The sequence below is a fragment of the Tyto alba genome, unplaced genomic scaffold (genome assembly GCF_018691265.1).
Source record: "Tyto alba isolate M040663 unplaced genomic scaffold, T.alba_DEE_v4.0 Super-Scaffold_9, whole genome shotgun sequence".
NCBI lineage: Eukaryota > Metazoa > Chordata > Aves > Strigiformes > Tytonidae > Tyto > Tyto alba.
Genome location: NW_024881330.1, coordinates 35407970 through 35430860, shown reverse-complemented (window position 1 = coordinate 35430860; position 22891 = coordinate 35407970). Strand labels below are relative to the sequence as shown.

The 22891-nt window shown below is 37.6% G+C and overlaps 1 protein-coding gene across 1 annotated transcript in view; it reads right to left on the bottom strand.

The window, feature by feature from the left end:
• Positions 1–12081, bottom strand: part of TRPA1 (transient receptor potential cation channel subfamily A member 1) — a 35977-nt gene extending 23896 nt beyond the window's left edge. The window contains exons 1-8 of the mRNA XM_033007923.2: positions 11962–12081; positions 9314–9476; positions 7857–8032; positions 5952–6059; positions 5487–5595; positions 4995–5140; positions 3382–3518; positions 1138–1186 (exon numbers count right to left, since the gene is read on the bottom strand). Coding sequence (XP_032863814.1) covers positions 1138–1186; positions 3382–3518; positions 4995–5140; positions 5487–5595; positions 5952–6059; positions 7857–8032; positions 9314–9476; positions 11962–12081 — 1008 coding nt within the window. The remainder of the gene's footprint in view (positions 1–1137; positions 1187–3381; positions 3519–4994; positions 5141–5486; positions 5596–5951; positions 6060–7856; positions 8033–9313; positions 9477–11961) is intronic.
• Positions 12082–22891: the final 10810 nt, after the last annotated feature.

The window sequence follows — 22891 nt, the reverse complement described above, 5'->3', positions numbered from 1 at the left end:
GTACGTGTGGTTGTAGCGGGATGTACGTGCTGCATCTCACTAACCCCAGCGGCATATTTTGATCCATGCCCAGAAAGGGCAAATGAACACAGTCCTTAAGCTTCAAAACTGACATACCTCATGTGGAAAGCCAAACAAACCCTCAATATAGATTCTATGAAATAGGCCAAAATAATCAAAATGGCATTCAAGGAATAAAAGTTTGTTCTTAACAAATGCAGTGTTAAAGATACTCTTTCTAATACTTTGTGCAGACAAGTCTCCACATGCAAAACATCGTACCTGTATTTCTCAGGTAATAACTTCTGTAGATACATGTTTTTTTCAAACAAGTTTAAGTGATCAAACCTCACCATTTCAAATTTGAAATAAAAAGAAGCACAACATCTAGTTCTGACTAAATCCAATCCCTATCACAGAGTTTCTGAGAAAAGCAAAACTGTATGTAGAATTTTTCTTAACATAATTTTAATGAAATTAAGTAGAAACCTAAACATACATAAAATGAAAAAGAAGTCTAATGACTTTTGAAAATTTCCTCAGAGTGAGGCACATAATGATTACAGGAGCCTTAGTTTAACTAGTATAAATGGACATTTGGACCACAGCCAGTAGCATCCCTGGTGACATTTCTTCTCCTTCTCCCTCATAAGTATTCAGTGAATAAATAAAACCAAACTACACAAAGTAAAAAATATCTCTAGATCATGCACAAACTTCAATATAAAGCTATGTGATCCCAGAACAATGATATGTACATACTCTAAAGAAAGGATTTCTTTCTGGAAAAATCAGATTAAATTCAATGCATGTTTAGCATTTATTTCATATTTTATATCCTAAAAGTGAGGACAACTAAATGATTTTGTCATATTTGGTAAAAGATGTTCATGAAAACTTTCTAAGTAAGTAAAATAGAAATAAAAATACAAGTCCTCATCCTCTGTAACTGTAGGATGCTATTAAGGAGCCATAACTACCATTGTACTGTAACTGTCAATTATGCATTATGAAATATGTATCTCTCTAAATAACCTATACCTGAGAACACATTCTCCTTTATGAATTTCTCTATGCTGACCTGTAGTAATAGATAGCAATAATCTCTATAAACATGTTGCTTGATTAAATATTTACCATTGAAATCAAATACTCTGCCAGTTCATAATGATCAAACAATGCTGTCCTGTGGGGAAAAATGCAAAAATACAGTAACATTAGAACGGACAATGAAGTTTCAAACCAAAGGGTAGCATTTGTCTCCATTTGCTGCATTTTCTAATATTTTCAAAGAAATACATTTTAAAATAAAGAGACAGAGAGAAACCTTTATTACATAATTAATTTTAATAAACTTTTTCAATTTTTGAACTAAGTTCAGTTCAATTAATACATTGAAAAAATCACAGTGGGAAACAAAGACCTCATTGGTAGGTCAACTGGTATTTTACCACTGTTTTTAACAGAACTAGTCATTTCATATGTCAGATCTTTTGCTGTACCATGTGAGAACAATACTGAATTCCATAAACTTGAGACTCAGTTTATTCCAGGCAGAACTAGAGCCTGAAACTCATTTCACTGATCTTATCTTCAGAAATAACTTGCTATATATTTTGTGCAATAATGCTAGAATGGGGTTAAAATGGCAATGGCTAAACAGGTATTCTGACTGTGTCAGGTAAGTCTACTTGAAAAAATACACAGATATAAATCATGGTGACATTAATTTACTAAAAATATTTTAAAGTTGTCTATACACATAAAAAATTCTCATATTTTATTCTACAATAAGACACTGAATTATATATTATAGAAAAAAACAGTCAAAGCAGGAAGTATAACACAGTTAATACACACAGTCTAAATGTTTTCAGAAGTCAGACCCCTGTTAAATATTTTGACTCAATGAGCAACACAGAAGGACAGGTTGTACTGTATCTCAAAGATAACAGTTCCCTTAGCATTATAAGAGGTAATAACACTGGGTGTACTATAGTTAGAACCAGTTACTCAAAAGACATATTTTAAAAGTCACGTCATGGTTCCAAATAAGTAGAGATGCCTCCATTATCTATAGTAGACCTCTCCAGCCAGGCACAAATAGCAAATGCTTCACACATACTCAAAGTAAGTTCCAAGGTGACTGAAGAGAAAGCAAAGCAATTTTATAAAATGTTTAAAAGGGAAGATGATAGAAATGTGAAAGGATCAAGTCCTGCCTATACTTCATTGCTTCTTCACTTCTCAACAAGTTAATAATCCTATTCAGTTTATTTATATTCTGAGAGATTTGGATGACTTTCTACCTTTCTGATGATTCTTGATAGTGTTTTTCTGCTGTTTCACAGACACAGGGAGTAAGAGAGTGTCATTCTTTTTCCAAGGATAACCATTTTCATGGATATGACAGCCAGTTATCTATTAAGTAGTATGTTGTGTCTGCACAATTTTCTTTGGCATTCTGTCATCACTTTGTCTTTAATCATGTTCTATTGCAGTAACATTTCCAAGTGTACCCACACTTAACTTTACAACACACTCCCCTTTTAACTTCTTCAGTTATCTTTGAATCATCCCACTTTATACCATGTACAAAGAACAATCACCTCCACTGTCTCTGACCTCCTACTGATTATTTCGTATTGTAAAACTCCTTGTAGAATAACAGTGTGAAATTATTACACTTAAACGTAGCAAGATATATATTTATTGCAAAAATGTATAGATGGGGAAATATACTATCTTCCACAGTTGGTAGCCAGCACATTTAACTAAACATCTTTCTGCTATAGAAGACTGAGGAAACTTCTCCACAGTCCAGTGCTGTGGTTTCAAATGGACTGTGAAAGACTAGATGTCTAGAGGTTTATTACATACACAAATGCCATCCGTAACTTTGTTGTCATATGGAAGTGTACCAACATCTACTTGTAGCTGATCAGATATAAGATAAATTTTTGGGAAAAAAAAAAAATATTTTAAACTGTTTATATTATTTTTCATTAATTTTCCGGAGAACATAACCCGATTAGATGAGGGCATATGTTCCACAACCTCAGAAGCTGTTAACAATTCCACAAACTTGTTCATCTACTATTTTACTGGAGTAAATTTTCAATGTAAACTTAGTGACCATTCCTTGATGTGGTTCCAAGGTAACTGGAACTGCTTGGTTTTGATATCAGCACCAAAACCTTTAACATTCTGACCAAATTACCGACTATTTCATATTGTACTAAAACCATCCTCCATCCCATGGAGAAGTTCTAACCCATGTGGAAGGGTGTTCCAAATTATAAAGTATAATTGGATGCTGAGAATAACTAAGAATATCATGGCTAACAATTTATAGCGAAATCTGGAACAGCAGCCTCCTACCTGTGAAGCAGTGTTTCCTTATTCCCATCTACAGCATCAATAATGGATTCCTCACCAGCATAGGATGACATCATTAACTTTACAATCTCAGTTGCTCCTTGAGTGGCAGCAAAATGAAGTGCTGTGCATTTTTCATTCTGTAAATAGGAAAATAAAACAACATTTAAATATTTAAGCCCCAACAACCTAACCTCCAACCTATTAAACACACTAGTGATCTAGCCCAGGATTCGGAATTCCTAAACGCCAAAATTTCTACGCAAGCAATGAATCTTTAGTCTTTACCTAAAGTAGCGGAACTCTAAAGAGATCTTAAAGACCAGAGAAGACTAGAGAGATAGTTTTGAAGTACTACTATCAAGCTTCTTATTATTCTATGCCAAGTCCTTAAAATATAATTACACTCCTAGCAATGTTTTGTAGCTGAATTAATAAACACAGAGCATCCTTTAACACAAGAGATGAAGCAAAGGAAAATTACAGAAAACTGTAAGTAGACCAGTACAAATGAATAAGCAAACAAATGTGTCTATATAATACAGAAAATGCATTATTTTAAGATGTTTTTGACTTCCTTAAGTGGACTCTTCCTTAGAGGTCATTATTAAATACAATTTTCTGCAGGTCAAAAGTAACTTGGTCTAGTATTTTATTAAACTATTGTAAGATAGACAGTCATAAAATTATTATGCTATAAATAAATTATTAGAAGAATATTTGCCAGAACAGGATTTAATTTAGCTAGGTGGGATGAACTAGCTTTGATACATGCCTGAGGGTTTTGATTTTCTCCTCCTGAAATGAGGAACATTTCAGTGAATGCATTGGAATGGACTTTTTCCACAATGCCAGAAGCATTCTCAAAACAGGCTTACCCATCACAAAATCAGCAGTATAAATCATCTCATTCAAAAAGCTGTGTGTTCAAAGAATCGAATGAATAAAAGAAGGCTAAACCATGTTTATCTTTGCTCTTATGAGTTGATTTCAGCCTTGCAAACAATTTGATTAATGACAGGTATTTTCAGAAATGTTTATTCATCACGAAGCCAGGCACAGGCCCCTTACACAAGTAGCTGCAGTAGTATCGCAAATTTGTGCTTGCTTACAAAGAAGATAAGGTAAAGGTCAGGGCAAGGCTGAAGATAAACAAGAATGACGAGAAAGGGTCAGATTGAAGATCACATTTCTGGGAAGGAATGACAGCAGTTGCATAGTAAAGAGTTTGTGAAGAAGGCTGTACCACAGTGATACTTTTCCAGAGTTTTCTCCCAGACTCCATCTGTTTACAGCTCAAGGACTTCCTGAGCCCAAGGGGATGTTGCTGTATTCAGTAGCTGTGGACTAATTTTGCTTCTATGGATCTGTTCAAATGCATTTTGAACCCATGCAAATTTTTCATAGCCACAGCATCCTATGTAAATTATGTAAAGAAACATGACATTCTGACTCATTTGGACTAAAGATGTGTTTTTATTTGCTGCTCCCTAGGTTTTGCATCAGAAGAGACAATGATCAATGATTATTTGCTCATCGTTTTTTCCATACTACTCAAAGATTTAGAGATACTTAGGTTTTATCAAAATTGTATTCTGCTCCACTCTGTGTTTTACCTGTTTTAGATCAATTTGGGCTCCAAATTCAATGCACATTTTAATCATTTCCAGGTCCCCACTTTGAACTGCCAGATGAAGTGGACTGCATTTTCCATTATTGGTAAAATTGATGTGGGTTTTAGCAGAGTGACCCAATTCTTCACCTGATAGATGAAAATAAATGGAATTTTTTAAAGCGAGAATGAGATAATAGAAGATACAAAGGTTTTCAAAACAAGTACATTAGCTGAGAAATAATATTCTCCCCCCTCAAAATATGAACTTTTCATATCTATCATGAAACAATGGATGGACACGCATTTAGGAAAGCAATTAAGGTGCTGCTGCAATCCAACAGAAGTTACTAGCATGAATTGCCCGAAGGAATAATTGCATTAACTTCTTGTGAATTCAATCAGTTATAAATTCTTGTTTGCACAGTTCTTTGAGAATTGAAGCAGTAAATTGGTAACACTACTACAAGGAGCTGCTCGGGAACAATGTATTTACCTTTTTTTAAAAGAATTTCCATACATGTTTTTGCACCTGAAAATGCAGCTGCATGGATAGGCATACATCCCGTTTTGTTTGGTTTACATATTTTCCCTCCATTTTCAATCTGAAAAATAATGCCTGGATATAGCTTAATGGCATACAGAAAAATCTGTTGTATATACATTGTGAAGTTGATATACAAACATTTTTTGCATGTGATATCCATACATCTGTACATACATGTGCTTCATTTTGTGTTCTGATGACCTTCAAAATTAGTTTTTTTTCTGTTTGCCACTCAGATACATCTATATATGCTCTTAAAAGATGAAAGTTTCTTAGCAACTTATGCAAAGGAATTTGAATATTAGATCCATGATTAACATTCCTCCATTGAACAAAGACAGAACAGAGGAACAGAATAACACTGCATCAAGGTAAACAGAATCCCATCCAAAGATGATGAATAATTATACCTACCAGGAGTGTCAGTGCTTCAGGATTATCCTTGTAACATGCCACAATTATAGGTGTGTTCCCTGCTTCACCTTCCAAATTAACATCCGTACTGCTATGCTGGACCAGAATCTAAATGTTTAAGAAAACATTCAGTCAGTCATCAGCCAAATACAACAACAAAGGCCTATTCCATTACTTCTGTTGTTTATCACCCATAGCACTCTTGTGACTTGGTTCTTTTTGCATGCCAGCAGCCTACAATGCATAGGCAGAGGAGGGACAAAATGCGGGAGAATGTCAAAACATGCAGGTGAAAAATGCAGGGGAGAACAAACAAAGCCAAGTAAAATTCTTTACAGCAAACAGCTGAGTAACTAGGATAAACATTGCACATAGCTGCAGAGCGTCTTAAAGTTTTATTTAACAATTTCCCCAAACCGGGAAGAAAATATTTTCTGTAGCAAATTGCAGATGGGGATTTTCAACTGAAGTTTGTTATAATGTTTGTCTTCTAATATTCTGCATTCCCTGGAAACTGGCAATGTTGTAGACCCTGCTCAATTAGGCATCTACTGGACAGTTGTATAACATCAAGGGAGATGGGACTTGATGAAAACAGGGATCCTTAAAGTTTTGAATTCCTGCTTCAGTCCCTTTGTTAGCAGCTAACACTGAGCTATCATTATCATCACCTCCCTCTATGACTGCTTCCATATTTTTTTTTAGAAGCACAGGATCTAGAAATTATAATGACCAGACTGCACCATACATTTATTCCACTATCTACGTATTTATTTAATTGTCTTTCAGTAATTCCAATGAATTTTTCTGTACTGGAGGAACAGGCACACTTTAAAAATTCAGGCAATTTCACAACAGAAACCAAAGGAGAAGTAGCTTGAACAAACAAGAGTGGGGAAAAAATGAGAGCACATTTTTAGTCAAGAGCAGACCTGTAAAATAACCCAAATCCAGAACCTGATACAAAGCCCATTTTAAAAATGTCACTGTATTTCAGATTTTACTGTTCTCAATTCATAATAAATACAAATTTTGTAAAAGATGTGAGGACAGTAAAATATTTTAGCATTGAAAATCTCTAAAGGATTTTAAGTCTTGAATACAGGAATATGTTTTTCTTTCTTTTCTTTGGATGGACTAGAAAAAGAGAAAACTTTAAAGGGAAAAGTAAGTGATGTGGTGTTAAGGTTGTATTCACCTAGTAAATTCAAGAACTTTACAAATTCTAAAATTCTATCCAAATGCCACATATGGAGTGAAAACATTCTCACTGCAGCTGGACAAATGATGAAAAATTATGCTGCTTAAAATCTCAATGCTGTTGCTGTTTTACAAGGTTCAAAATGGGACACCTTAGTAACTTCTTCAAAATATATTTTTGTGATTTTTAATTGCAGCTTTAGTTCTGCTATTATTCAAATAATTATTAAAATGTTGCTTTTCAGAACTGTTTGCTGACTAATTTTAATCTGCTTCTCATAAAAAAAAATACACTGGTTTCAAGAAAATGTTGATACTTTTATGACTCCCTATACAACTGTAAAAAAAATAAATTAGAACATAAACATTTGAAATAACACATGCCTACATGAAACTTTAGTGTAAAAAGAGTATTTTTAAAGAAAATTCCTTGTGTTTGGAAAATTTACAAGAATTCTCCATGAAACATAACGACTACTATCATAGCACAAATATCAGTATTGATATAAAGCAGTAAGTTACTTCTTAATTGCTGCACTAAGAAGACACAAACATTTCTATAAGCATCATATATTATACATCCTGCTCACTAAAAGCTCATGAGGAGGGAGATACAGCAGATATAAACAAGGTCTTGGTGTTCTGCATGCAGCTGCTGCTGAGCTACTTACCAGGCCAATATATTTTTGTGGACTGTAGACTTACCTTAACAATTTCATTATGCAGGGACTGCACAGCCATATGCAAAGGGGCCATCATATTGGAGTTGAGAATGTTTGGATTGGCTCCTCTGCTGAGAAGCAAACTAACACTTTCAACCTGGTTTTTCTTTGTGGCCCAGTGCAGTGGGGTATTTCCAGAAGAATCCATCACATTTAACACTAGGTCAAAAGAGAGAAAACAAAACAAAATCAAAGCCAAAGCAAAACTATCAAATGTTTTGCATTTGACTGTGGTGGAAAAAAAAAAAAAAAAAAGTCTTCAATGGAGGTTTAGGACTATGCCACTGCATTTCTTCAAACAGATAAAGGGAAAGATTGCATGTCACACAGTGCATTGTGTTAAATTGATTAAGTATTGTGCTGAATACATGGTTTTGGTCAGAGAGATGGGAGGGATGAAATGCCTGCCTGTTTCTTGCCTATTATTACATACCTTTTTTCTCCTCCTCAAGAGTTACTTGATTTCCCTGTTTGTCTCTTCTCTTTCCTATCTTATTTGACTTTGCAGCTACTGCTTTAGAAGCTGCACAGAACAACTGAGTGTGAATAACTAAAATAAGAGATAATAAATAAATGCTTACAAATTGTAATAAGATTAAAGACCGTATCTCTTCTGATTCACTTAAGAATACAGAAGTAAATCAATTCACACCAGTTATAAAACTGGTCTGTTCTACACATATATTTTGAGCTTCAGAACTGAAAATAAACTTCAACAACTATTCCAAAAATTTAAGACAAAAATCATATACTCAAAAGAATATATTTCAGACAGACTAATATAAAATTAGATTGGCCATCATTAGGTGAAAAACAGGGTTCTTCAGGGCCATTGTAAGTTTGCTCAGTATCTCACAGTCTATCAGTGGAGCCCTATGTAGTTCACAATGCCTAATAACTACTAAACAACACTTCTACAGACAGTGTTTTTCCATCATTCAAGGCCCCATGTTCTCTTGCTTACCACTTCTCTGTATTTCTTTAGATGGCCTATCTCATCAAATATTTATTCTTCTTCATTATTAAGTAAATAAGTTGTGATGACAACTTGAATGACAAGAAAACAAATGAATTATCTTTTACATTTCCAGTATTATAAATGTAACAAAAGACACATAACATAAATAAGGAAGACAAAAAGTCAGGCCTATTGTAGTTCACTGCAGTTTTCTTTTTCATGTCTGAAGACTGTAAATCTGAGTCCCAATCAAAGTAAGATATATTGACTACCTGCACTAGAGAGAAAGCAGTCCTAATATAGCAAGAGTGGCCCAAACCACGCCCGAGACACTGCAAACTGTGGCAGACGGTTTGAACTATATTTAAATGCATGTAAGTGTAGATAACACAAACCAGTTCTGCTTCAGTTGGATAATAAACACTTCGATCACTGAACTTTTTCATTCTGTTAAATATAATAGTTAATAAAATGTGTGTTACCTTCACAGGAAGAATCATCTATGATCAACTGCATTAATTCTATTTGACCTCCTTCAGCTGCATGATGCAGTGGGGTAGCATTTAGTTCATCCACTTTGGTAAGCCCAGAACGATTCTTCTTAATGAAGCTCCGCAGCCTGCAGGCACTTCCATCTGAAATCACCTGTTTCGGACACAAATATTCTCGTTTTCCCATTCTGCTAAGAGGTAGGATGTTAACAATGCTATAATGTGTTACTGTGGGCATGTTACCACTCAGTAATTCTTTCCCAGCTGTTATGTTTCATACAGATGTACACAAATCCTGATCAGACTGAGTCAACAGTGAAACTCAAATTGATTCAATTGATTGCAAAAATCAGACCCAGGTGAGAAATAGTGCAAAATTAACAAATATGGAAATTATCTTGAATACATGATTTTGTCTTCTGTAGTGAGCTCAAGATCCTCCCTCCACCATGGAAAACCGCAAAAAAGCAAATACATTGCTTACTGTTCTATAATCTCTCCAGCTGTGGCCACATCAAATGAATCCAACAGAGAAGAAAAATTAATGATCTTGATAAATTCCTTTTTCTATATCTTTCTACAGAGACTGGTATTATGTCCTGGGCTTTCAAGTTCAGCTGCTGACTTTCTGTGATGGTCCTGATGTCAGAGCAACAAATTCTTCAATTCCAGCACTATCTTAGGAGTATCCCATGGGCTACTATCTCAGTCTGAAACAACCTGGCATCTTGCAAAGCGTAATACAATAAAACCCTTTCCAAGAGTTCAGCCCACTGAAATCTCGACACCTCCCTGGTAATGTGCTTTGCAACCAAAGCCCACTACAAAAAAACCTGCTGATTCTTTCTTTATGACATTCTCCAAATATTTCTGTTTGAGTATTTAAAAAAACATACTTATATATGAAGAAAAGTCATAGACAAAAGTATTGCAGTAGAATGGGCAGGAATTTAAAAAGAAGTTATTAAGAAACTTAAGAGGGAATAAAGAAGAAAAACAATTCACCAAAATTGGGAGGGAAAAAAAAAAAAAGAAAAATAAGTATCAAAATTAATGCAAACTTTCTCAAAGAAGTATAAGCAAGCAAACGGTAAAAAAATGAAATCCCCTAAAAATCACTGTTTCCTCACAGCTTCAAAATAAAAGGAAAACTTTGCTTTCCAGGATCCTGAGCCACAAAGACCCAACAATTTTTCCTCTCATTAAGCAAATACACATTACTGGGCAGCCTATTCAAATGCTTAAGCACGTGTTTAACTTCCTTCAGCTTAACAGTCCTGTTGACCTCAGTGAGGTTACTCATGTGAGTAATGTCACAAATGTGTTTAAAGATTTAGAGGACTGGGGCCAAATACAGGGGTAGCACCTGTTTCAAAAGTGCAATTAGAAAAAGCTAATAGAAAGCAGGTGGTATCATTGTGGAAAGGGTATTTAAGATGACTCAACTGTCATAAAAGTAAGAGGTCAATTACACACATAAATATCTATACGTTTTATACATATCAAAAGCTATTTAAGAAAACCTTGCTATGGTGCCCAATATCTTCTATTCATTTAAATAGTCTAATATAATTTTAATTGCAATGAATTTCAAATCTTTCTATTAATGTAGACAACATTTTGCCACTCTTCACATTGGAATTTTTTGTCAATGTAAGACAAAATGTGGCACGATGGTAACTTCTATCAACAAAAATAAGACTTTTCAGCCAATACTGCAGTGTTTCATTAACAAAATAGGAAAGGAAGAGATCAGCTGTTCTCAGTATTCCAGTTGGTTTAAAACAGCAAAGCAAGCTACTTCAAACAACAGCAGCTCCTCTGCACTTCATCTGAGTATCTCTGTAGTAGCAGATCACCCACCAAAGCGACAAGCCGTGTTCCGCTGAAGAGGTGTTGCTCAGGACTACAGCTGGCACACAGAAAACAAGTCTGGAAATGATCTCACAAGGTCTTCAAACCCATCCACATATTTTGTCAAATTTGTTTAGCTTGCTCTTAAAAATCTCCAAAGTTACCCAAGTCATCTGTCCTGTAAGCAACCTCTTCTTTGCTTAATTATTCCTACAATTAAAAAAGGCTTCCCTAATGTTTGGTCTAAGTCTCCCTAGCTGCAATATAAATACAACACTTTTGTCCTACTCTCTGTGAAAAAGGGAAGAGGTTATACCCTTCCTAGCAGCAATTTTGTATTTGTAAGTTGTGCCACCGGTTCCGTTTCTCTTCGTAACAGTTTCAGTGGTTCCAAACTTTCCTTTTGGGACATTCTTGCTAGATGGTCTACTCCTTCCCATCACGAGCCCTGGCCCTCCCTCTAAAAGGGGGAGTCTTACCACCACAGCCTTGCGTGCCTTCATGCCCCGTGCCAGGGCAGCTCCCAGCCGGTCTCCCACCCTCACTGCTCACCCCGGCGAGCGAGGGGAAATGGACTCTTGGAAGAAAGGGTCTCCGGGACGTGACCAACGCCAAGCCCACGCAGCTGCCTCCAGAGCCCCACCTCACCCCCCGCTTTCACCCCTCCTCACCCCAACGCCCCCACGAGAGCCCCGGTCTTGGGCACCATCTCGCCCCACGGTGCCTCAGGCAGCTCGGCTGCCCCCTCACTCGCTCGCTCTCACCGCCACCCCCTCCGCACGCACCTTGAAGACATCCTGCGAGGCGACGGAGGCGGCATCCGCCTCGCAGACGACGCCCTGGTAGGAGCTGGAGGCGGCCGCCTTCTCCCGCGACCGGCAGAGCCTCAGCAGAGAGCGCTTCATGGCGCCCGCCCGCCGGGCTCCGAGCAGCGCCCGCTCCGCAGACCTGCGAGGCGAGAGACCGAGTGACGGCCGGGGCCGAGGCCGCGCCCGGCCACCCCGCCGCAGCGGCGGCGGGAGGCGGGGAAGCGGGCGGGGGCTCTCCCGCCGCGGCCCTGGGGAGGGTGAGCGGCTCCCCGCTGGGGCGGGCGCCCGGCCGGGCGGCTCCCCCCCCGCCGAAAGCCCGGTCCCGGGCGGTCCCTGGGGGCGCGAAACCCCAACCCCTCAGGGGCCACCGCCTGAACCAGCGCTGGGTGGGCGCTCGGCGCCTGGCCCCGCAGCCGGCGGGGGAGCCGCGGCGGGCAGGGGCGCCGCTGGCAGTTAACGGCGGGAGAGTGCCGAGCGATCCCCGTGGAGTTTGGGTGTGGTGGTTGGTTTTTTGTTTGTTTGTTTTTGTGTGTTTTTTTTTTTTTTTTTTTTTTTCTCCCCTTCATTCCCTGATTGGCAGTGACAGGGATGCGCGCATCCATACGGGCAAGAACTACAGCGTGGAGAGCGCGATGTGCAAAAATTAAAATAAACAGGTGCAGTGCCAGACAGGAGCAGCGCAGCCAGACCCCTCGCATCGCCCGCGGGTGCAGCCTGTGAGGAGAGAAGCTGTCCTGCCCGGGTAGGTGCCGTCGGGCGGTGCTGCGGCCGCGGCGAGGGGCCTTGCCTGCACCCGCCTCGCAACTTCAAAATAGCTGAGTGTTCGACGACTAACTTCTCAGCATGTACTTTGTAGTCATAAAGTTTTCTTGTGCAGTTTGTTTTACCAGCAAATTTGGAGCGGCGTAGGAAAGCTATACGGGGTGTATAGGGAGAAACAGCGTAAGGTCTTTCAAAGGGTTAATTACTAAAGCGACTTTAACTGAGTCATTCTTGCAGAGTCTTTAACAGAAACATTTGTAACTCGGAGAACTAACAGTTTACTTAACGTGCTAACAGCACTCCTACCAAAGGTCAGGTAGCAGCGGGGGCAGATGCTTAGGGAAAGCCGTGGGAGGCACAGGGCGGGACTTTTTGCCCGTGTGTTCAGGGTTTATGGCAATCGGCAGTTTAAGGACTGCCAGAACCGGGTGTTGCATCCAGTCCAGCCTGGTTGATAGCCGCCAACCGGCAATTCTCCATTATTTCACTCATGGTCTTTCCGAACGCTTTTTCTACTGTCTGTGCCACAACATCCTGTGGCACTAAGTGCCATAATTTCATGATGTGTTTGTGAAAAATGCTGTCTTCCTCCACCAGATTCACTTAGTGCTCCCTAGGTTTTTGGTTTTTTATTTATTTATTTATTTATTTATTATTATTATTTTGAGAAACAGAGTGTTCCTCACTTTTAAAATCCCTGTTAGTTCTCCTAATTTCACAAACTTGTTCCAGCTCTCTGTTTGATGATGGGACTTTGCTTCATATGGTTTTCCCTCTTTGGGATGCTATTTTGCATCTCTGAACATTCTCATCCTGCTACTCTGCATCTTTTCCATGTTCTTTTTGAAATGCAATGTCAGGACCTACGTGCTGAAGTCAAGGTATATTCAAGCAATAGCACTAATTGTTGGTTCAATTTTTAATCCATTCCTCTCCTAAATACTCACAAAGGTATTTTATTTTTATGAATGCCACCGAGCTAAGTTTCCTGAGAATTTTTGCTGCTCCACCGCAGTGCCTTTTCTGAGTGGTGATAGTATAAATAAATAGCACTTGTGCTATACCCACTCATATCAGGGTAGTTAGGATTATGTTTCCTCTGTGTACTCAGCATTTATAAACATTGAATTTAGTCTCACATTTCATTACTGTATCACCAAATCTTGTGGGATCTTCCAGAGTCATCTGCATTTTTGGTCATTGTAAAAAATTCAGTAGGGGCTTCTAGATCACCAGAATATCTTTGCACCATTGATCCTAACACTGACTTTAAGGGGTCCTAAGGAAGCTCCCTGTTTTGCAAAAGTGTATTCATATTCCATATTTTTTAGCTGTTTACCAGATTCAGGAAATCCTGCCTGTCTGTCCTATGACAGTTTAGTTTTGTTAAGAGGCTATGAGGAGGTACATTGCTGAAGAACTTTCCCAAATCCACTTATCACTGGCATCTTTTGTACCTCTATGCTTGCCGATTCCTTCACGAGTTTCGCTAGTGTGTGTAATGCCAGGCTTCTCTTCACGAACACTGTGTTTGCTGTAGCTCCAGAGTGGTTTATAGTAAGTTGCTTAAGTTATACAACCTTAACTAAGTAGTCTTAAGATCATCAGACTGAGTAGTCCTAAGACTGACTGGGTGGTTTTAAGTGCTTGTGGTGTAGAGCCTTGATCTTATTGTCAGGCAGCATTAAAAAGTAGAACAAGAAAAGTTTCTCAGCCCACCTTCTGCCATAGCATAGTATTGCATATGGACAACAAGAGTGCATTAAGGTACATTTTTATTGTTATGTCATCATTCATTGTGACCAAAAGAAACAGGGTCAATTATGTTACAGCTAGAAAACTACACTCAAAAAAGCTAGCCATTAGTGCCTGCAGAAATTCTAATTATGTGTTTTGGGATTAAGTCATTGGAGAAGCCCTCTGTATTTCTAAACCCTTTTTCTGGTACTTCCATTAGGAACAGTCCCAGTTGGTGAGATTGTTTACCTCTCGTGATGAGGTCTCTTTGAATTCCACCTGGCCTTTACTTTTCTGTTGCCCATAGTCCTCTTCGTGAAAATTAAATTCAACAAATATCAGTCTAGGTATCGTACAAAGAAAATAAATGCTATTTTCTGCAAGAGTCATTACCTGAAAACAAAAGTATCATTGTAACATTGGTAAGCATTTGTAAATCTGTCATATCATTCATTTTTTCTTAAAATCCCCTAAATTGCAGTCACTGTGAAACAATAGAACACCTTGAACGACTGTAGTTTTACTTATTTTCTTGAATCTGATAATAGTGCCCCCTTCTTTTAAAATTACTGTTAGTTTTCAGCCTTCTGGTAAATGTTCAGAAGAATGGTCAGAGCATGCAAAATAATAGAAAGGTTTTCCATTCCCAGGAGGAATCAAATGGAATTTTAAGTGGGCTGACCATAGCTTTTATTTCTGCATAATGATTTGACATAAGGAACTAATTCACGTAAGTAATGAAAGAATAACCTTTCTTACAGCTGTTTTTTCCCAAGAGTGGATTAAAATACATTTATATCATTTTATTTCAAACATGATCTTGCTAATGGTAGAATAGTGGACCCATTAGTACAGGCAGAATTCACTAAAGATAATCACAGAGCAGCATTTCATTAAAAATATGATTGTTTAATAATTAAATTGTATATACAGTAAATGTGTGCCATTCCAGTCCTGTAGACTTAGTAACACAGCACTGCAATTTTGTTAATTTTGCAGGCCTAGGAACTGTAAATTCAAGCTAATACTAGTAATGAAAAGGACATACTGTATGTTTTTTTTCCTTTGGAAATTATTTATTGACAACAGTGTTATACAAATTATGGTGTGTAAAATGACTTTTAGGATTTTGTGTTGTCAGCTTAATTCAGTAAGCCAAATTAATTAATGGTGCTAACTTCAGATATTGATTACGGTCATCCAGAAATTAATCGGAGATACTGAGTGAATGAACAAGAATGCATTGTCTCCTACAAGCTTTCAGAAACATTCTTGTACTTACCATGGAGAAAAATTCTACTGTCTTTTTAAACTAGCAAAGTGAATTGAACTCATATTTTACACTTATGTCTAATGGATTTTGCACTGCTTTTCTTCTTCTTGACATTTTGCTGTAGTAAGGAACATGATGTTATGCTCAGCAGAAGGATTTAGATTATTGACAGGTTTATTATGTGCCTCATTCAAAACAAAGAGTATTTAGAAGACAATAATTCATTCTACTACACTGCAGAATCTTTTTTTTTTTTAATGATAATAAGATATGAAATAAGTTACAGATTTTGAGTCCTACGCATAATGCTTTAGACAAGAAGAAATTTAGAGGCCCACAGAGTACAATCTATGCTGTGAAAATAAATACAAATTGGATCTTATGGTTAATATCAGGTGTAATAAGTAAGGGAGGTGGCACTCCATGAGAACATTCTTGATAAAGATACTTCCTAAGGTGTCCAGTACGGTCCAGCATTAATTGCAGTGACTGTTGGCTTCAAGTTAACTCCTAGACAAAAGCTTCCAAGTGTATAAACTGGACCTAGAAAAGGTTTAGGCGTATGGTAGCAAAAGTGAATGCGATCCCTGTCCCTGTGAGAGCTGGTTGCTTCAGAGTGGAGTGTGTACAGGTGAGGGGTGACTTGGGTACCCATTTCAGACAGGAATCCTCCCGTGAAGCTGGAAGCTAAGCCATCTCTTGCAAACTGTCTTTTAAACAAGTGGAGGGCCTCTCACATACCAGGCATCATACGCTTCCCACAAACTAATGAGCTTAAAACATACTCTGTCCACTTCTTAATAAAAGCAATCATGGCCACCAAGTGGCAGCCTGCTTTCTGGTAGTGATGGTCTCTTCCTCACCCGTTGAAGCTATGCTGGTGTACAGCCAGAGACTGTAAGGGTCAAAGTGCTGAAGGCTGGTTCCCTACCACACTGAAAAAATGATCTTAGTCCTGCCTCTAGGACTGCTTCTGTGGTTTTTACATTCAGCTACCACTGACCTAACCCAGCAACCATCTGTGAAAGAGCGACCTCGATCTGTGGCTGAAACAAAAAAGGCCCAAACAATAGGCCTCAAACCAAAGTTGACTTCTGAGTGAATTCCCCGACCAGCAACCAGTATCTTAGCAGCAGCGTGAAGCAACCAGCATCTTACCAGCGTGAAATGCAACCCTGGGAACAATCTCTGAAAACTATAAGTAAACAACAGGAAGTAACTATGAACCCCAAATGTAAAGAAAAACAGAAACTCCTCAGATGTTCCCGGATCCTGGCCAGATCTGGACATGCCTGAGTGAGACATGTCAATCTACCAGATATTTCCCATGCATTTTGTATAGATTTGTTTGTTAACCTGTACAAAAGCCGGCCCCTCTCACAGCACAGACGCAGACCTCACCTACGAGCGGACGCCCTGCGTGGGACTTCCCAGCTGCCGGGAAAGGCTCTCCGACCCTTCGCTGGGACGGGGCTCCCCAGCTGATGCACGGGTCAGGGTGATGGTAAAGTATGAGGGCAATTGGTGATGGATCTTTCTTAATCACTATAGCCAGCTTTATGTAGTAATGACTAGGTGCATGATCTTGCTTATTCTTTCTGCTGCTTTAAACTAAAGTAAAATAAGCCTATTTCTTTAGCTTGGTGTCTGTGTCCTTTGTGTTAACCCCATCAATTGGCAAAACAGTGGCTTACCCTAACTATGGAATTTAGGAAAAGCTGAATTATCAGGCTTAAGAAACTTTCTGGCCCATAAAGTCTAATTAGTCTGAGATGTGATATATATATCTCCATTACGCTGCTTATTATGGTCAAGTTTATTTCAGTTCTGGATATTGTGAAAATAACTGTACCTACTCTAAAAAACTGGAGAAACTTTAGTAATGAAATACATAGAATCATAGAATAGTTTGGGTTGGAAGGGACCTGTAAAGGTCATCTAATCCATGCCATGAGCAGGGACATCTTCAACTACACCACATTGAAGATAGAGGTGCCTCAGGATATTCGTACATGTAAGGGTTAGGCAAGGGTTTTTTTTAGGCAAGACACTCCTAGATTTCAGAAGCCTAAATCCTACCTGCAATCTAATTTGGGAACTTTCTTGCTGACCTATAATACACTCAGAAAGCATTATATCTTAGTGCTACTTGGTCTTTTCTCATCAGCTGTATATTTTATATAGCCATTTCTGTTCTAACATGCATCCATAGATTTCTCCTACACAGTATATATGCTGCCATACCTGTCAGGGAACAGCACGCTCATTGCAACAGTGCATTTCGTTCATTAGTTTGCCTGCTAAAACCCCTTGTCCCTTCTGAACATCCTATCCAGCAAAATCTGTCCTCTATAAAGGTGTCTTAATCACACAATTCCTACTCTCTCTCCTTTGAAAAGCTGGAAAGAGCCTTTAATGACTTTTGTTCTTTCAGAGGTATAGTCTAGTCTCACTGGTGGTTATTGATATTGACCTGTTATTGATAAATATCTTTAAAGATGGAAGTTCTTAAAAATGACTATATGAAGGAAAACTTGTAAGAATGTGTCCTAGTAATTCATAACACTCTTTAGGAATATAATTTAGCTTACTATATTCAGTAACAGAAAGGCAAAATGAGTAGGAATAATTCGTTATTACAACTATATTAACTGCTTTATTTCCAATTCTGTTGAATGTTTCCACTCATTCTTTATTTCCTAATGAAAATACAGAGTAAATTTTAAGCTCACTGTCTTGGAGTTTCCCTATCATGTAAGATACCTGATATACTTTTTAAAATATAAAGATGCTTTCCAAAATAAATTTCATCATTAAGGAATTGGAATAGTGATGGAAATATATTACAGATTACTAGGTGAGTGTTAGTCTACCCATACTTACTCATGTTTGTAGAAAATAACTACTAGATCAAAGATGATTTGTGCCAGAAAGCGCTTGAAATTAGAATTAAATAGAAAAGTCTCAACTTGGAGGGGAGCAGGACAGGGAACCCAAATAAACAGAAAGAAATGAGCTACATTTTAGGATCATAAACCCAGGTAAGATTGTGAAAAAATGCATGTCAGAATTTTCATGAGGGACATACTGATACTATTTTCCTCAGAGAGTGCAGTATGCATCTCACCACTAAACCAAAATGCTCAAACTTTGTCATACTCATGGCTGTTCTGGGGAACCACTGATGGAAAATCTCATGGATGTTTCTCCTGTCATCAGTTTGCAAGCAGAGAAAATGAAGGGTGCTACCTCAAGCATTGAGAAGAAGCATTAGTAAAACAATAGTGCACATTATTTCCAACTGTCTTCATTTGGCATTTCAAACTTATTTTTATGACCATGTCTATATCTTTCCTACTATCTCCTCTCTTGCCTGTTCTTCTCCCTGGCTTCTCTGTTTATATTTCAAGGCTGCTTAATCCTCTTTCTTCTATTTCCCTGACATGATTTTCTTTCTGTACATATTATCCAGCCAAGTCTGTCTTTCCCTTGGCTTTTGCTGACTATACTTTCTTTTTTTGAACTAAGAGGATTCACTTAATTCTCTAACTCTCTTATGTGCAAGCATTTCCTGAAAGCACTTCTATCATTTCTAATATCTGAGAGACATGGCCTCTACCTTTCCAGTGGTTAACCTGAACTTCCTGGATAAGTAAGTGGGGATAAAGAATTGAATCTATATTGCAGAAGCAGCCAACACTGGAAATCTTCAATATATGTTTTCTTTGGATCATCACAGACTGGTATAACTGCCACAAAATACATATTTTTCAAAATAGAATGCAGTTTCTGTTATCTATGTGACATTACACCTCAGGTTTTCACTTCTTTCAAATATCAATAGTTTATTTTGCAAGATGTTTATATAATTTATACTTCTTCTCAATAAATTGCCCATGCCATTGCATGGAAAGGGTGAAACAGAACTTTTGGCATATTAAACTATATTTCTATCAGATTAGGAGAAAAACATGTTAAAAACCAGAATTATTAAAATGTATGTTATATAGTGCAACTAAACTATATACATATTTTTTTAAAAAACAAAACAAAGCATTATCTTGAAAACAGTTACATATATAATTGAGTGAAAGTGATGCGTACATACCTGAATTTGTAAAATATGGAAATACATAGTTTCTTTTTAAATTAGTCAGTTTAAACAAATACAATTCAGGAAAGAAGAAAAAGGCCAAAATATCTCAATGAAATTACTTTAAGTAGAGTATTGCATATTTTAGCTAGTGTTTGAGACTTGCTGACTCTTGGCTTGATTTCCCCAAGTGCTGGACATTCCTGTCCTGACTGAAGGATGGTATTCATATCAGTCATTCAGACATTGTGTGTCACTGACTAAGATTAAGTCCTCTGTGTTTATTAGGTGGAAAAGATATGGATATTTGTTTGAAATGTATTTTCTATTTCATATTTAATAGATATGAAACTGTGACCAGACCCTCAGCAATAATAGTCTATTTTAGTCTAAGCAAAATAATATTTAATTTTTACAAATATTACTTAGAAATAGCATTAACATCTACCAGTAAGGTAGGTGTAACACTTAGACTGTTTTTTCATATGGATCTGCTGGGGAAAATAAACAAAGACTTGTGGCCAAAAGAAAAACTAGATTGTGCAAAAGTTTTTCAATAAAAAGAAATGTAAAGTCATACTGAACATGAAAGAATGTCATATTATTTGTATATTACTTGCAATGTCCTGCTTGGAAAAAGTAAATTTTATTAAAATTCACTATTATATGTATCATACAATTCTTCAATTAGCTGAAACTATGCCAAATTTACATTTAAATACTAATTCCAAATACTGTATTTTTAACACAGAAAGCTCCTTAAAAGCCTAAGAAAAGCAGGCCCAACAAAAATTTGAGCAACAGAATCTCAGCTATAGGAAAACTGTATTACGCTTACCATTCAAGGAGTTTGCAGGTGGTTTCTCTCAGAAGCAACACATATATAAAGAACACAAAGGTACGAGTGTTTGAATCCTTATGTGATGCTTATATCAGTAAATTCTTGTGACGTGTGAAGCCACCAGTTGTGTCATCTGGTAGACAGACACTTATTTAAAAGCAGTAGGTATGCATTGCTCAGCGTGGGAGGAGCATCCATGCTCATCAACTGATCCTTGAAGCTTTCTTTTTTTAATACATCTGATCCAACCCCATCCATTTTCATTTCTGGCTGCAAATGTACCATCCGTACCAGTTATTTTCTAATGCAGTATCAGAGGAGTTTCAGTTTTGCTGGGTAGTCACTGGAGGGTACTTGTTTACCTATTTGCAGTGAACTAATTGCTTTTAATGGAATATCTAAACATCACTGAAGAGGAATACTGTCTACTTATGAAGATTCACTTTACTAATAAATGTTTCAAAAATTAGAATTGCCATATAAAAAGTAGCGAACTGTGATCAATACCTAATGCAATATGGGGCAGCGTAAGAGTTGCATGTGCTTTCCTTTTGAAATATAAATCATACTTTGTTTTCTGCACTTTATTTTCAAAGTGCCACAAAATTGCTCGGTTCATTTGAACTAATTCTCAAATGGCTCTTTGGCCCCATCTGCATTAGACTGAAAGTCAGACTCCACGGTTCTCCGATGCTGCAACAGGTACTGTGGCCAGCATTTTGATACAGAGCAATGTTTCCCTGTGCTAGCTAGCACGCATCAATCAAAATGTCTTACCACATATTCTGAAACACATAACTGTGAAATCTGGGGAAAGTAGCTCATACTCCAAGCAGCATCACAAATTTAAGTTCTGTGTGATTTCATCTTCTTGCTTTAGAATCTATGAGCCTTCCTGATTTCCAAACAAGGGATTCAATTTGTGATTCAAAGAGGCACATTTTTAAGCTTCTGTCCTTTTGATTACATAGAATCGGGACAACAGCAAGATATTTAGAATAAAATACTTACTCTAATTTGGGTAAAGTTTTATCTACATTTATTTTTAGGTAAAGAAATTTAGTTAAAATCTCCTAATTTGGCATTTGACAAGGTTTGAGCTGCTGATTCTGTAGTTCATTTTTCCCCAGCCTGCCAAAACCCAGCAAGCATTGTAACTCAGCCATGCTAGCTCTTTGTGACCAGGGTAGCTCAGCCACTCAAGGAGCCAGATGAAGAACAACTTTCTAGCCTCTCAAGAATCAAGCAACTTAGATATTCCTCCCTACAAAATTTGTCTACCATCACTACATAATTCTATTTATCTGCCTCTTTGGATCTGGAGTCTCTATCTCAGTAAATACAAAGTACAGGCACACACAGGATATGGAATCTCTGTCTCAATAAATACAAAATAGGTGCACACACAGAAATAGTCTAAATGACAGTTGAAACTTTACAGCATAACATGATTATCTTTAAAACATATGGAACGTAAAAAAAGAGTGAAAGAGTGGTCTTGATACTTTGTGGACTTAGTGGTGTACTTTGGGTTATTTTCCAGGGACACCATACGGTGCTTGAACAATGAAATGTGTTGTGTTCACAGATTCTTGTTACAGCAGGTATCTGGACGATACAGTGCCCTGGTTCATGAGTATGGATGTGGTTGGGATTTTGTAGATGTTGAAGAGAAGTTCTCAGTCAGAAAACCTAATCTCCTCAAAATCAAAAGTTAAAATCACCATGACATTTTTTATGGGGAAACTTCAAAATGAATTATTTTTAAAAAGGGATTTCTGAAATCACCAAATTCGGTCATCTGGTAACCCACGTGGTCACACCATGTCATTCATGACAAAGTCTACCTTAAAGAGAGTTACGTTTCTTGCCTCTATCGCTCCTGCTGAAAGGCTTCTTCAACACCTTACTGCTTTCATAGTTAGGAATGTTTCTGTAATTTCCAAACTAAATTTATTCATGATCTGGGGATGACCACTTTCTCTTGGTTAACACTGTCTTCTTCTTTAAGCTGTTTTTTTCTCACCATGGTATCTATCCTTCTGATTTACTTTCAAAAGGGCAATGGTAGCCCTTTGTAGCCTTAATTTTGTCAGACTCTGCAAACCAAACCATTCTTTCATCTTCTTCCCCAAAATCCTAACGGCATCTTGGGACTAGTTCCTGTTTGTTCTTTCTGTTCCCAAATAGTAATTTGTAG